This window comes from Oncorhynchus gorbuscha, linkage group LG10 (assembly GCF_021184085.1).
Source record: "Oncorhynchus gorbuscha isolate QuinsamMale2020 ecotype Even-year linkage group LG10, OgorEven_v1.0, whole genome shotgun sequence".
NCBI classification, from domain to species: domain Eukaryota; kingdom Metazoa; phylum Chordata; class Actinopteri; order Salmoniformes; family Salmonidae; genus Oncorhynchus; species Oncorhynchus gorbuscha.
Window position 1 is genome coordinate 43910930 of NC_060182.1, and position 14568 is coordinate 43925497.

The window sequence follows — 14568 nt, forward strand, 5'->3', positions numbered from 1 at the left end:
TTTTGTGTTGTAGACATGTGGTAGTAGAGTAGGGGCCTGAGGGCACACACACTTAATGTTTAACTGCCTTCATTTTGCTGGACCCCAGGAAGAGTAGCTGCTGCCTTGGCAGCAGCTAATGGGGATACATAATTGGTACAAATACAACTGTGTGTAGACAAACAATATGGAGGAAATAGGCAATGCCATAATTAGTGTGTATGGCAGATACTGTAGCCTACTTACAAAATGAAATATGAAGTGCTATGGTATGTGGCTAAGAAGATGATGCTCTTACAGAAGACACTAAGAGAGCAAGTCTTGAACAGACTACAGCAACAATTCCATTGGTTACTGACTGTGCACTCTATCTAGCACTGCAGTCCTGCATTTTCTTGGGTCTGTAAATTGCATGGGCTTTCCTTTCTTGGAGAGAAACTACTCCTCACTGCACCCTGTATAATAACACTCTGGGTTCTGTCTGTGTCTGAGGGATCTGGAGATAGCTGTCAATGCAAATGAACACAGACAGCAGCATTCATTGACACAGAAGACAAATTGCAGCCACTGACTGGCTTATTATGTCTTTTCATATTTCACAATAGAATGGGGCCTTTAAATAAATGTTGCACAAAAATCTTTCAAATACTGTAAGTTGTTGTTTTGGGCATTTCATTTTTTGTCGAGGTGACTAAATTTGTGGGATTTTCAGAATAGGTCATTATTAGGTACAGAAAATCTGTAGGAGAATTTAAGCAACTACACTGCAGCCCCATCTTCAAGCAAATACACCCATCTAAAGAAAAACGGTGGTACTGCAGTGAAATCACTACAGTGGCTATTTCTCAATTCCTCTTCCTTCGAATTCCCTCTCCTAGCTTCCTTCATTAAAACACATTGGAGAAGGGACCTTGGATGTTCTCCATGTGGTTGAGGGGAGGAGAGGTGGCAAGGAAAGTATGCAAGCAATCGCAGAAATACTCATTGAGAAAGCCAGACATCAAGTGCACTCATGCATGTCTATCAAAATGGAGATCCCCCCCTCGTTAATACAGGCCATGAAAAAAAATCAGCTTTGACTGTCTGTGCTGACTAGTTATTGTTCGTATTCATGCCCTGTCTTGAAGTGCCAATACAGTTGAAGTCAGACGTTTACATACATCTTAGCCTAAATACATTTAAACTCAGTTTTTCACAATTCCTGACATTTAATCCCAATAACAATTCCCTGTTTTAGGTCAGTTATTTAAAGAATGTCAAATATTAGAATAATAGTAGAAAGAATAATTTATATCAGCTTATATTTCATTCATCACATTCCCAGTGGGTCAGAAGTTTACAACACTCAATTAGTATTTGGTAGCATTGCCTTTAAATTGTTTAACTTAGGTCAAATGTTTTGGGTAGTCTTCCACAAGCTTCCCACAATAAGTTGGGTGAATTTTGGCCCATTCCTCCTGACAGAGCAGGTGTAAGTTAGGTTGGTATAGGCCTCCTTGCTCACACACACTTTTTCAGTTCTGCCCACAAATGTTCTATAGGATTGAGGTCAGGGCTTTGTGATGGCCACTCCAATAGCTTGAATTTGTTGTCCTCAAGCCATTTTGCCACAACTTTGGAAGTATGCTTTTGGAAGACCCATTTGCGACCAAGCTTTAACTTCCTGACTGATGTCTTGAGATGTTGCTTCCATATAGACACATACTTTTCCTACCTCATGATGCCATCTATTTTGTGAAGTGCACCAGTCCCTCTTGCAGCAAAGCACCCCCACAACATGATGCTGCCACCCCCGTGCTTCACAGTTGGAAGCCTCCCCCTTTTTTCCCCAAACATAACGATGGTCATCATGGCCAAACAATTCTAATTTTGTTTCATCAGACCAGAGGACATTTCCCCAAAAAGTATGATCTTTGTCCCCATGTGCAGTTGCAAACCGTAGTCTGACTTTTGTCATGGCGGTTTTGGAGCAGTGGCTTCTTCCTTCAGGTTATGTCGATATAGGACTCGTTTTACTGTAGATATAGATACTTTGTACCTGTTTCCTCCAGCATCTTCACAAGGTCCTTTGCTGTTGTTCTGGAATTGACTTGCACTTTTCGCACCAAAGTACATTCATCTCTAGGAGACAGAACGCGTCTCCTTCCTGAGCGGTATGACGGCTGCGTGGTCCCATGGTGTTTATACTTGCGTACTATTGTTTGTACAGATGAACGCGGTACCTTCAGGCGTTTGGAAATTGCTCCCAAGGATGAACCAGACTTGTTGAGGTCTACACAAAAATATATTGGCAGATTTCTTTTGATTTTCCCATGATGTCAAGCAAAGAGGCACTGAGTTTGAAGGTAGACTCAAATTATGTCAATTAGCCTATCAGAAGCTTCTAAAGGCATGACAATATCTGGAATTTTCAACCACAAACTTACAATTGCCTTACAATTATCATTACAAATACCTCGCACATTTCCACTGTCATTTCCATGACCCTACTAATAATTGAGCAGATACAGTGTTGTGTAATGATGTACTTCTTATCTCTAGTGGCAGTTTTCACTGTAACATAACCACGTAATGCTTACGTAGGGGTTCTCTGCTTGTGGTGGGATGTGACAGAGTGAACTATATTGCTTGAGCAGGCAGACACTACTTTAGATCAAGATCAAGGAGCTGAATCAGAGAGACAGGGCAATCTCAGAGTTGGGATTCCAAATGGTACCTTATTCCCAATTTAGTGCACTTCTTTTGACCAGAATACTTTTGACCAGGGCCCATAGGACTCTGGTCAAAAGTAGTGCACTATATAAGGAATAGGGTGCCATTTGGGATGCACATCTAGCCTGGCTCTCATCTGAAATCCAATATCATGTAAACCTTCTGCAATCTCTCAGAGAGAAGTCCTAGAAGCTGGTATCTCATGTTTGGTGGGAACAGGGGCCAAAAATGTAGGATTTATCTTAAATTCTTTCAGAATATTTTGGTGGGGGATGACGATGCTCTAATAGGCTACAAGATAGCATAACTTTGCCTTCAGATTAATCTTGGGAGCTTTATTGGACATGATTTTAAGAAATTCTCAATTATTGCATGTATAATTATGTCTATGACATGTAAACATGTCATTTATGTTTATGAGAGCTTTATGGAAACTGGACGGTATGTACGGTATATCAAACTAATGACAAACGCCTGCATGTGGAATAAAACACGGTTTTTAACACCAATACTTGGTTTGTTTGAGAAGGAAAAAAAGTATACACTATTTAATTCTACATGCATATAACATCCTGTGTTTCAGACCATCATGGGTTTAGTGAAATATTTATTTTCAGTATTGGGCCTATCTCCATTAATGCTGGCAGGGTGATGAGCTACTGTATGGACTGGAAAATTGGACCTTGCTATGAATTGGTTCCTGGCTGACCTTAGAAGTATTGGTGGCCCTTGACAAACGCAACAATGCTCTGTAAATTGCTGTGTAGCAAGTAGCATATGTTGCTACCCATCTAAAGTCTCAGCCCGATTTGACCAAATTCCCTTCCCCTGATACATGCATTTTCCATCACTATCAACCATAACATGTTATATATTATTAAGTAATTAACATTACATTACATTTACATTTAAGTCATTTAGCAGACGCTCTTATCCAGAGAGACTTACAAATTGGTGCATTCACCTTATGACATCCAGTGGAACAGTCACTTTACAATAGTGCATCTAAATCTTAAGGGGGGGGTGAGAGGGATTACTTATCCTATCCTAGGTATTCCTTAAAGAGGTGGGGTTTCAAGCAATAGGCTCCTCTTAAACATTTGCTCATGCAGCCTGTGTTTAACCTAAGTGGAGTTTTCTTTAGTCATATAGAATGACGTGTATAGTCCTAAAAATGTTTTGAGGCAAGTTGAAATACAGTAGCAGTATTACTATGTTGTTTGAGGTTGTGGACAGGTGTCTTTTAAACTGATAACAAGTTCAAACAGGTGCCATTAATACAGGTAATGAGTGGAGGACAGAGGAGCCTCTTAAAGAAGAAGTTACAGGTCTGTGAGAGCCAGAAATCTTGCTTGTTTGTAGGTGACCAAATACTTATTTTCCACCATAATTTGCAAATAAATTCATAAAAAATCCTACAACGTGATTTTCTGGATTTTTTTTCTCATTGTCTGTCATAGTTGAAGTGTACCTATGATGAAAATTACAGGCCTCTCTCACCTTTTTAAGTGGGAGAACTTGCACAATTGGTGGCTGACTAAATACTTTTTGCCCCACTGTATCATATCCTGTTTACAATAACCTGAAAAAGCTTGTATCCCGGTTATGAGAAACCCGGATAAATGGCCTGGGATATGCTGATCTTAGATGGGATACTGTGTCATGTAAATATCTTCTCCCGTTTACTTGAGTTTTTTCAGTTTCACATATCATGGGTGTTGTGTGAGGTTATCAGATTGTTAAACAAATCACTTCAAAAAGTAGGCTACCTGTGCAGTTCGATCCACCATAATAATTCCATAATTGATTTAGCTGATACTCTGTTCTTGATTGACTGGTTTAGGCTACTTTCACCCCTAATTCATAATTTCCAATAATTTGGTAGGCCATATTATAATTTCTGACATTTGGTAGGCCTACATGCAGCTTCTCTTCTGTCATAACTTGTTTCCCTAGAATACTAAATAAAGCAGTGCTCACCAGAATAATGTCTTACATTGATAGGCAGTACACTCGTGGAGCAAGAATGTTAAGGGTCCAGGCCATCGGTAAAAAAGAAACAGTAGAAAGATTGTGTCATGTGTTTGACCGGGTTTAAGGAAATGAAAAGCTGAGAAAACGATGCAATACGTTTCCGCTAATACTTCAGTTTTGCCTTGGGTGCATAATTTATTTGGTTGAAATACTGTCGGCTTGCATAAGTGTCAAAGATAACACAATTACATGCACATTTGCATTTTCTCAAGATGCTGAAATAAATAAATCATATATTTCTCCACTCCTGTTCCAGAGACAAAATAAAAATTCAGTCCATTATTTTACTGCAAGAAATGCATAATTCTGCAGGAGTTAATATTACACTACATGTGAGAGGTTATAGGCCTACAGTGAGTGTCCATATTTCAGTTACTATTCCATTTAACCCATATGAATTTAAATGAGGAATGTTATTTGTATTCATGGATAGAGGGATACTCGTACGTGGGATATCAAAAGGTGCATGTAAAAAGCTTATAGCAAATAAGACCTTAAGCGGGATATGAGCTACTATCCGGAATACTGTAAACGTGGTCACTGACCTACCAACTCAGTTGAAAAAACACTATGTAAGTTTACTTACCTATCGGTTGCATCAAATTTTGTCTTGAATGTTGAGGGTATGGAATAGTGCCTTCAGAAAGTATTCACACCTCTTGACTTTTTCCATATTTTGTTGTGTTACAGTCTGAATTTGAAATGTTTTAAATTGAGATTGTGTGCCACTAATTCCAAAGTGGAACTTTGTTTGTAGAATGAAAAAATAATAATTAAAACTTAATCTGAAATGTATTGAGTCAATAAGTATTCAACCTCTTCGCTATGGCAAGCTTAAATAAGTTCAGGAGTAAAAAAGGTGCTTAACAAATTGCATAAATTGCGTGGACTCATTCCATGTTCAATAATTACGGTTAACATGATCTCTGTACCCCACACATACAACTATCTGTAAGGTCCCTCAATCGAGTAGGGAATTTCAAGCATAGACTCAACCACAAATACCAGGGAGTTTTGTCAATGATTGATAGATGTGTGAAAATAAACAAAGGAGATTCTGAATATCCATTTGAGCACATTAATTAGGCTTTGGATGGTAATACAAAGATACAGGCGTCCTTCCTAACTCAGTTGCCGGAAAGGAAGGAAACTGCTCAGGGATTACATCCAGTCACTACCAAGATACAGGCGTCCTTTCTAACTCAGTTGCCGGAAAGGAAGGAAACTGCTCAGGGATTACATCCAGTCACTACCAAGATACAGGCGTCCTTCCTAACTCAGTTGCCGGAAAGGAAGGAAACTGCTCAGGGATTACATCCAGTCACTACCAAGATACAGGCGTCCTTCCTAACTCAGTTGCCGGAAAGGAAGGAAACTGCTCAGGGATTACATCCAGTCACTACCAAGATACAGGCGTCCTTTCTAACTCAGTTGCCGGAAAGGAAGGAAGGAAGGATTTTACCATGAGGCCAATGGTGATTTTAAAACAGTTACAGAGTTTAATGGTTTAATATGACAAAACTGAGGATGGGTCAACATTGTAGTTACTCCACAATACTAACCGAAATGACAGTGTGAAAAAAAGGAAGCCTGCACCAAATAAATATATATAATAAATATATAAATATATATAAATATTTCCAAACACGCATCCAGTTAGCGACAAGTCACTAAGTAATACTGCAAAAAAGTGTGAATACAAAGCGTCGTGTTTGGGGCAAATCCAACTCAACCCACCACTAACCAGGTTTCCATTGAACCTATTTATGCGAGAAAAATGTAATGAGATGCCTTATAGACACAGAAAATTTGTCGGTAAACTTTCCAAATGTCTACAAAACACGCTAGACAAGGTGGGATCTTTTTGTGTCTGTAAAATGAATTATGCGAGAAATGTCAGTGGAAACGCTTTCATGCCTAAATATTGATATAATAACCATTGAAGTAAACTGGGGAGTCACATGATGACATGTGTGGTCCTCCCACTACGACTCGTCGGGAAAGCATGCAGTTTATTAGGCAAAAGATGAAATAAGTTATGATGAACTTCACAGGGTGGTGAAAAATGCAAGATGAGCTTTGATGCTCCTTTCCAATAAATATCGAGAGTCTTATTTGGGTGACATGATCGTCGATGCTTGGCAGCCATTTCACAAGTAAAAATAACTTGATTTTTGAATACTCGCATGAAAATGTGTTGCTAATTGGACGGAAACCTAGCTACTAAGTACCACTTCATATTTTCAAGCATGGTGGTGGCTGCATTCAGTTATGGGTAGACTTGTCATCGGCATGGACTAGGGAGTTCTTTAAGATAAAATTATGGAATAGAGGTATAAGCACAGGCAAAATCCTAGAGGAAAACCTGGTTCAGTCTGTGTTCCAACAGACACTGGGAGACAAATTCACCTTTTAGCAGGACAATAACCAAGTTTCTGACCAAGACGACATTGAATGTTCCTGAGTGGGCCTAGTCACAGTTTTGGCTTTAAAATCTATGGCAAGACTTAAATGTCTGTCTAGCAATGACAGAACATGAAGAATTTATTTAATAATACATTGGCGAATATTGTGTGCAAAGCTCTTAGAGACTAACCCGAAAAGACTGTAATCGCCGCCAAAGGTGCTTCTACAAAGTATTGACTCAGGGGTGTGAATACTTATGTAAATGATGTATTTCTACATTTAATTTTTAATACATTTGCAAACATTTCTAAAAACATGTTTTCACTTTGTCATTATGGGGTATTGTGTGTGTATATGGGTTAGACAAAAAAATAGAGTTAGTCCATTTAGAATTCATACAACAAAATGTGGAATAAGTCAAGAGGTAAGAATACTTTCTGAAGGCACTGTAATATTAACCAATTTCTTATCTAAGGAAACCACACAGAAACCCTTAGTTTTAGGTTAACAATATTTGCTTTTGCTCATGGATTTGGGAAAGGTGAGTCCCTTTCTGTCCAATTATGAATTTATATCCATTTGGGGGACCCCTTTTTCCATCTATGAATTATTGTTATTACATGTGACCTTAAGCGCGTGTTCGGCTCCGAACTCGGAATGTAAATTGAGGGGCATAGGGACCCTACAGGCGCATTGTTCCCTGTGCTTTCGTCTCTCTTTTGGTCTCTCCCCCTTTTTATGTAATCGATTTGGAGAATTTGCTCCAACAAGTAGACTCCAGTCTTGAAGTCCGCATGGAGATGAATTCCTCAGCGCTTTGTGCTTTGGCTGTTGTTCTGTTGGCAATTGTAGATTTGAAAATAGTCTCTGCTGCTGAAACTGGAGGCAAATCTACAGGTGAGTTGTTCTAATTACTTTGCATTATTTGTCATGAAACGGATTTGTTGAAGTATTGCCTACTACATTTGACTGCTTTCTTGTAGGCGTACCTATGTGGTGAGACACACTAGGCTATAGTTGTGCATAAGCCCATTTGCAACCTATTTTGTTGTTACTTACTAAATATATGACTTTCATTTGCTGGTTGAAAGCATATACAGAGTCTGCGTGTGAACTAGAAAGCTTCTGTTGAGAGAAAAACTATTAGCTGAAATTGGTTTTGTAACCCATTGCCACAAGGTTGCTGTGTTACTGCGTAATTACACCGTAATTAACTTGATATGAGGTCTCCACAGTTCACGATACCTCCTGCTCTCTCACAGTGCCGACCCTCCAGAAGGCAGGTCACTGCCCACGGCTTCTGAACGTCGTGCCGTCACACAAGGGATGTGTCTGTGACGACGACTGTCCTGGAGATGACAAGTGCTGTGTCTTTGACTGTGGCGCCGTGTGTGTCCCACCTGCCTTCAGTAAGAACCTGACTGGTTTATTAACAATGTTCAGAATGCTGTCATGCATTTTCATGGGTGATATGTGAAAAACATGGATGATTCCTATACTTAGACAGAAAAATACTTGGAGTCTGCATTCTTCCCACAAATGCAAATGCCTATTTATAGTAGGCTAACCATCTCCACACATATATGAGATTTTCAGAAAATGGTAGTCCAATTGTATCCATATGTTCATGTCCTTTTGCAGTAAGTTGGGTTCCCTGACATGTCTGCTCTGCAAATTGTGTACCAAAAGCAAAGCCAGGAATGTGCCCTCGAAGACTATGGGGCTCAGGGATGTGTGCAGAGTTCTGTTCCAACGACAGTGACTGCTCCAATGATGAAAAATGCTGCCACAACGGATGTGGGCATGAGTGCATTACACCTTACACAGGTAGGAGATGGTCCCAAAGTGACAGATACGCCCCATCCATTATTGCTGCATTACTCTGGAAACAAGAAAGCTGGGCTAGTTATGTACATGTCATGCACATGGGAAGATCCATTTCATATACTCTTTCTAGAGCTGAGACACTTCAGAATTCCCAGAGCCATGTATGTCTATAGAGTCCATATGACCTTGAGCATTGTAATAGTAAGACTTCAAAATGGGAACAGTCAGTGTCGACAGACAAGTTGTTACTAGAGACCAATGTTGCTACAGTATAACTGAACACCTCTTTTCTGTTACCACAGTGAAGCCCGGTCGATGTGCCCTGCCCAAGGGGACCCCTATGTGTGCTGAGTACTGTTACCATGACGGCCAGTGCCCAGAAGAACAGAAGTGTTGCCGGACAACCTGCGGCCACGCCTGCAGCGAGCCATGTTCATAGGACGGCAAGGTTTGGGTCGGGAGATTAGTGACAATGCTAATAGACTCCTCTTTCAAGAACAAGAATGCTTGTTGGCTTTTCTTTTTTTTAGAGGGGGTGTTTTTTGTTCTTGTTTGTATTCCAATCAATAAAACCATCTTTGTAGCCTTTAAATACATTCCTGTGCATTTATGACCTTGTTGGTGGAAGTCTTGAGCGTCTGAGATGCCTTTTTATGGGTTTTTTATGGCGGCACTGAGCTACAATAACAAATTATGGAACACTCCAAGAATGGAAATTGTTAAAGTATGTACTGGCTGTCCACCAGAGTCAGTACATATACTTCTATTTGACCAGTGATTTGGGATAAAGAAAAGCTGTAGAAAACATTCTAGTGTGCTACTACACCTCCTCGAACCTTCAACTCTGCACAAAGTGTCTACGCTCCATGCCAAGGTATACCCACTTCCCTGCCTAAATGGACAGAGTTAAGCAGAGCTATTAAACCGGACATGACCATCACTGATTAGGAATGCAGAGGGCTTTTTTGTTCCACTCTAGAGTGCCAGACACATGCAAGAGAGAAAATGACTGGCTGACAAAGAAAGGGGTCTCTGTGTCTGTCTGTTCTGCTGGAACTTGGCAGGAGTTAGGCCAAGTTTGTTTATAGAGAAAATAATCAGCCGCTCCCTCCCCTACCCTCCACATACACGCACTTCCATAACTGGTGCAATTGAGATGGAATACAGAAAGTGAACTCCTGGACCTGGGGTGTAATTCAGTGATGTGAAACGTTCTGAACATTACAGACAGAAATAGAATGAATAGTGATGACACATTGTCTCCTCTATCAGATAGAATAGGGATATGATCTATTCTTCACGAAACAAAACATTCAAGTAGAAATGTAATGTTACCTTCTACTGAATAGATCCATACTCTATGGCTTGTCATAAAATGACATCAGTCGTTTTGAATGCTTATGACATGTTATGTCATCAGAGGCATATGTGCATATGTATCTTCTACCAAGATGTTTGCCGAGATGCAGGGTAGCATATTTAGTTTCTTTTAAAAAAGGAACCCCCAGTTAGGAGGATAAAGACAGCTCAAGAGCATGCAGAAAGTCTTTAAAATAAAAAATAAAATAGAATTAAGCATAATCATTATGGCTTTAGATTGCAGGAAAAAGCGATTTCAGGTATTTGAAAAATGCAACATTGTCCAACTTCTAGAGAACCCCGCAGCCATCCTTACGTACTTTGTGCCCCCTCAGATTTTTGGGGTGATGTCGGGAATACTCTTTTGCTATATATTGATACAGTTGATCCATGCTTAGTTGCAGCCAAGTGGTTCCTCATCATTTATTCTCAGGAATCCCCAAGAGTTCTCCTAGCAGTCCAAAAATAATGTTTTAGACTGAGAAGCAGGGATACACAGCATTCATCAAGGGCACAATTCGACTTTCAATGGGCTGTATGTATCAACCGAGAGTAGGAGTGCTGATCTAGAATGAGTGTTGACTTGGATCATAATGGATAATATTATATGGACAGGAGTGACCTGATCCTAGTCTGAGACAATTGAGATTCACATGGCCCATCTACAAGCCTCCATGTATTTCTTCTTTTAAGGCGAGGCACCACAGGATTAACTTACTTCGTTTGCATCTACTTATCGATTTAGAATTTTGGGGTATTTCTGTCCCTAAATTAGGTATTTCAAAATGTAAACATAAAAATGTAAAAACTTGATGTAAATGTTTATTTGATTTAGTTTATCATAGTACCGTCATTCAAATGGACATACATCCATAATTTCGAAGCTTACTACATTTAGTAATACATCATTCAAAAGCCTTTCCTGGCTACCTAAACCCGTTGCGCCGCCACATTACATGGAAATATATTCTAGACCATCTGATTGGTCCCAAAAACCAAGTTTGAAAATGCATCATTGGCTTTGATACTGTGATTGGTTAGAGACAATTCAATCGCTAATGACTTTGCTTTGTACAACAAACCCCTCCCTCATTTTGACATCACCCAAAACAACTTCAATGATTGCAGTCTCAGATTGTATGTAGGGAACAATTGAGCAGCGGAAGACCAGAACTCGGTTTGAGTCGTCAGGCAATTAAAATCCCATTTCGTAGAGAACGTTACAATCTGGACTATATGTAGTAACTAACTTTGAAGAGATTGCGATTGGGTCTAATTAGGTGTTTTGCATTTGCTAAGATAAATTCCTTGTACTGCTCTTTAACTGCCATTTCCCAAAAGTCAGACCTTCTCACATGAAAACATGTTTTTTCTCAGCTTCAGAAGCTTCTGCATTCACCAAATGTTGTGTGGTTATCCTTAGATATATTCTCCAGACTTGTGTAGAGGGAATTGTTGATATGTTGTAAATGTTTTATTCTAGATCACATTTTCTTAAAAATAAAAAAAAACGCACCTAAAATGCATTTTACATGTGACTTTAGTTTTTCACAGATAGAAAGATTAAAAACAATATTTATCCACAACACGTCTGGTCCTGGAGTGTCTTAAAAAAATGACACCAAATAAGGCTGACTTCATCCAGTGTCCAGAAAAACAGATTCTGCAGTATATGCAAATGTACACATATTTAATGAGCCCCATTTGCATATTTTAATACAACATTTCAGGAAAGTTGTAATACAAAATGTATTATGTTTGTGTCTACATTCAACTGGTAAAATTGTGATATGAATAAGGGGGGGGGGGATGTACCTTATTAGGGTGTGGTGCCTTGACTTAAAGCCATTGGATTCAAACAAAAAAGACAAATGTTTGGTCAGTTGGCCAGTTTTATAGATGTATTATTTTTTTATATACCCAAGATTACCCAATATATGTTCACACATTTGAATGTCGTTCAGTAAAATTAATGTATCAAGCACAGTTTAATATACAAAGAACGAGCAGTTTTAAAAAGTAAATGCATGGAGGGTGCTTAGCCTTAGTCAAGTTCCTAATAGAAATGAATGGCAAACTCATCTTTTTAAAATGTTGTCTGTTGGGTATTTGTGCTACAAAGGCTTACCAAAAGATAATGCCAATTAGAGAACACTACAACTTCAAACAGAAATTTGGACAAACGCAAGTTAAAATCAACAGTCGTTTCCAGTAGAGATTTGGGGGTCTTCTACAAGTGCAAACGTTTTGACTGGTTCTATGATTAATGAACAAATGTGATACGAAATCCCACGTATCAAAACAAAAGACAACTGTTCATGAAAGTTCTGTAAGTCAGTGCATTTAGCATTTCAACATCAACTAAAAACACAAACCTTATTTATCTCAGTAAAGATTTAAGAGATGAATCTGGAGCCAAAATGTACCAAACGTCTCAGAGGAGGAGTGCTGATTAGGACCAGTTGTTTTCTAGAACACAACGATCCTAGATCAGCACTCATACTTCGAGATGCTTGATACGTACGACCCCAGATCTCAGAGCAATGGCTTCCTAGTGATCTATAACAGACAATTACTTTTTCCAGGAACCAATATGAGCTTGCTGTGATTCTTGCAGCCATCTGTCCCCACTGAAACCCTGGAGCAAACAATTTGGTTCCTGCCTTAAACATGAAAAATGCATTATTCTCTGTTTAACTAGACCAACAGCAGTAGTAGTGCACTGAAGAAAGGCCACCCTTTTTGCTTCTCACGGGCAAGAAAAAGCCTTTAACGTCCATCGAATCCATGAGACTTCATTGTTCATCAACTCCTTTATCATTCACGAAACAAACTTAAGGAGTCATTTATTTTCTTTGTCGAAGCTTCCAGCACTTAAAGAGTTATCTTCCTGAAACTTTACATTCACAGTTCCCAAGTGATGTAGCCACCGACCTCTGCTGTTGTTGTTGTTTAAGTTAGCATTTTGGCTCATCACAGCAGTGGCACACCCCGTAGCCTGCGGATGATGTTGGCTAGCCGTTTGGCCAGGCCCGGACTGGGCTCCTCCACCTGGAAGGTGCGGGTCAGGAGATTGTAGAGGGAACCGTAACCCACGGCCACCACAGTGCAAGTGAGGCAGATGACGTTGTAGGGCATGCTGAAGTCAGGGGTGGGCAGGTTCACCAGCAAGGGCTCCGTGTAGACCCGCATGAAGTAACTGGACTCCTCTTTACAGGGGAAACTGGGAAGAAAGACAAGGTGAGGTATGTTTATTGTAAAAAATGTGTTTTTAATATTTAAAATTGAATGCCTTTGTTTTTGCCAATGTAGAGCTAGTGAGATTCCTCTGTAAAGAAAAAGTCCTATGCAAATGAAATGTCTTATAACAAAAACCTACAGTGGTTCCTCCTTTAAAAGTTGCGTCATACTGGAGTACACCTTGTGTGCTGCCGCAGCATTCTGTGGCACATCATTTAATTCTCAGCCATTTTTTCTGTTACTGCAAGTTATCGCTAGTTTGATCCCCAGATGGCATCTTTGAGAAGCATTTGATTGTATTCCTTATTGGCATTACCAGAGAATTTAAAACCTTTTTTGTAATAACATAGTATATGGGATTGATTTAAGAAATGTGGCTTAATTTATTTGATTAATATTATGGCGTTTCTATTCAGAGAAAAATGAAAAACGAAACCCTCAGGGTTTCCGCTAGTATGGAAAATATGGCGATGTACAACATGACATTTAGGAGTAGGCTATAGGATTGGAGGATTCTAAATGGTTTGCCTTCATTAGACAACTTTGTTCCAATATTTCTGTAAATAAGTGATATTTATTCCCATAGTAATTTGTTATGGATCCATAACTAAATCAACATCTGCATTTTGAAAGAGTATTTTTTTATCATTATTTTATTAGGCTATTGTGCAGTCTACAATACATACTGTAGTAAACATTGGAATGTGCCTAATTCCTTATACATAAGGGAGAGCAGACCATGTCTGTACTACAGAATGCAGGGCACGTGTGAGACCGGGGTTCAAATCCATGTTGGGGAGGAAAGAGTATGCTGTCCTTGTAAATATAAATTTGTTCCTAACTGATTCTATACGTGTTATTTCATAGTTGTGATGTCTTCACTGCTATTCTAAAATGTAGAAAACAATAACAAATATAGAAAAATCCTGGAATGAATAGGTGTCCAAACCTTTGACTGGTACTCGCTTAATTCATTTGATTAAAATGATGGTGTTTCCGTTCCATGAAAAA

General features: G+C 39.3%; 2 protein-coding genes across 3 annotated transcripts in view; one reads left to right on the top strand and one right to left on the bottom strand.

The window, feature by feature from the left end:
• Positions 1-7866: 7866 nt before the first annotated feature.
• LOC124046161 (whey acidic protein-like) lies at positions 7867-9550 on the top strand. Of its 2 annotated transcripts, none has more exons than XM_046366235.1 (4): positions 7867-8028; positions 8394-8540; positions 8821-8958; positions 9261-9550. In XM_046366235.1, exons 1-4 carry the CDS (start codon positions 7926-7928, stop codon positions 9395-9397), a joined length of 525 nt encoding a protein of 174 aa, XP_046222191.1. In that variant the 5' UTR covers positions 7867-7925; the 3' UTR covers positions 9398-9550. The 2 variants fall into 2 exon arrangements, with proteins under 2 accessions (XP_046222191.1, XP_046222190.1); XM_046366234.1 differs by having other exon boundaries at positions 7871-8028; positions 8367-8540.
• A 1576-nt stretch (positions 9551-11126) lies between these two features.
• LOC124046160 (GPI transamidase component PIG-T-like) overlaps positions 11127-14568 on the bottom strand; it is a 36946-nt gene continuing 33504 nt past the window's right edge. Inside the window, exon 12 of the mRNA XM_046366233.1 lies at positions 11127-13540. Within this exon, the coding sequence (XP_046222189.1) occupies positions 13291-13540 (250 nt within the window). The 3' untranslated portion in view covers positions 11127-13290. The remainder of the gene's footprint in view (positions 13541-14568) is intronic.

Bases quoted from the DNA above. Each gene is read 5' to 3' on its own strand.
- LOC124046161 (XM_046366234.1), top strand. From the start codon at position 7,926: ATGGAGATGAATTCCTCAGCGCTTTGTGCTTTGGCTGTTGTTCTGTTG. The intron at 8,029-8,366 runs GTGAGTTGTTCT...AGGTCTCCACAG, and splicing joins AACTGGAGGCAAATCTACAG to TTCACGATACCTCCTGCTCT. The intron at 8,959-9,260 runs GTAGGAGATGGT...CTGTTACCACAG, and splicing joins GTGCATTACACCTTACACAG to TGAAGCCCGGTCGATGTGCC.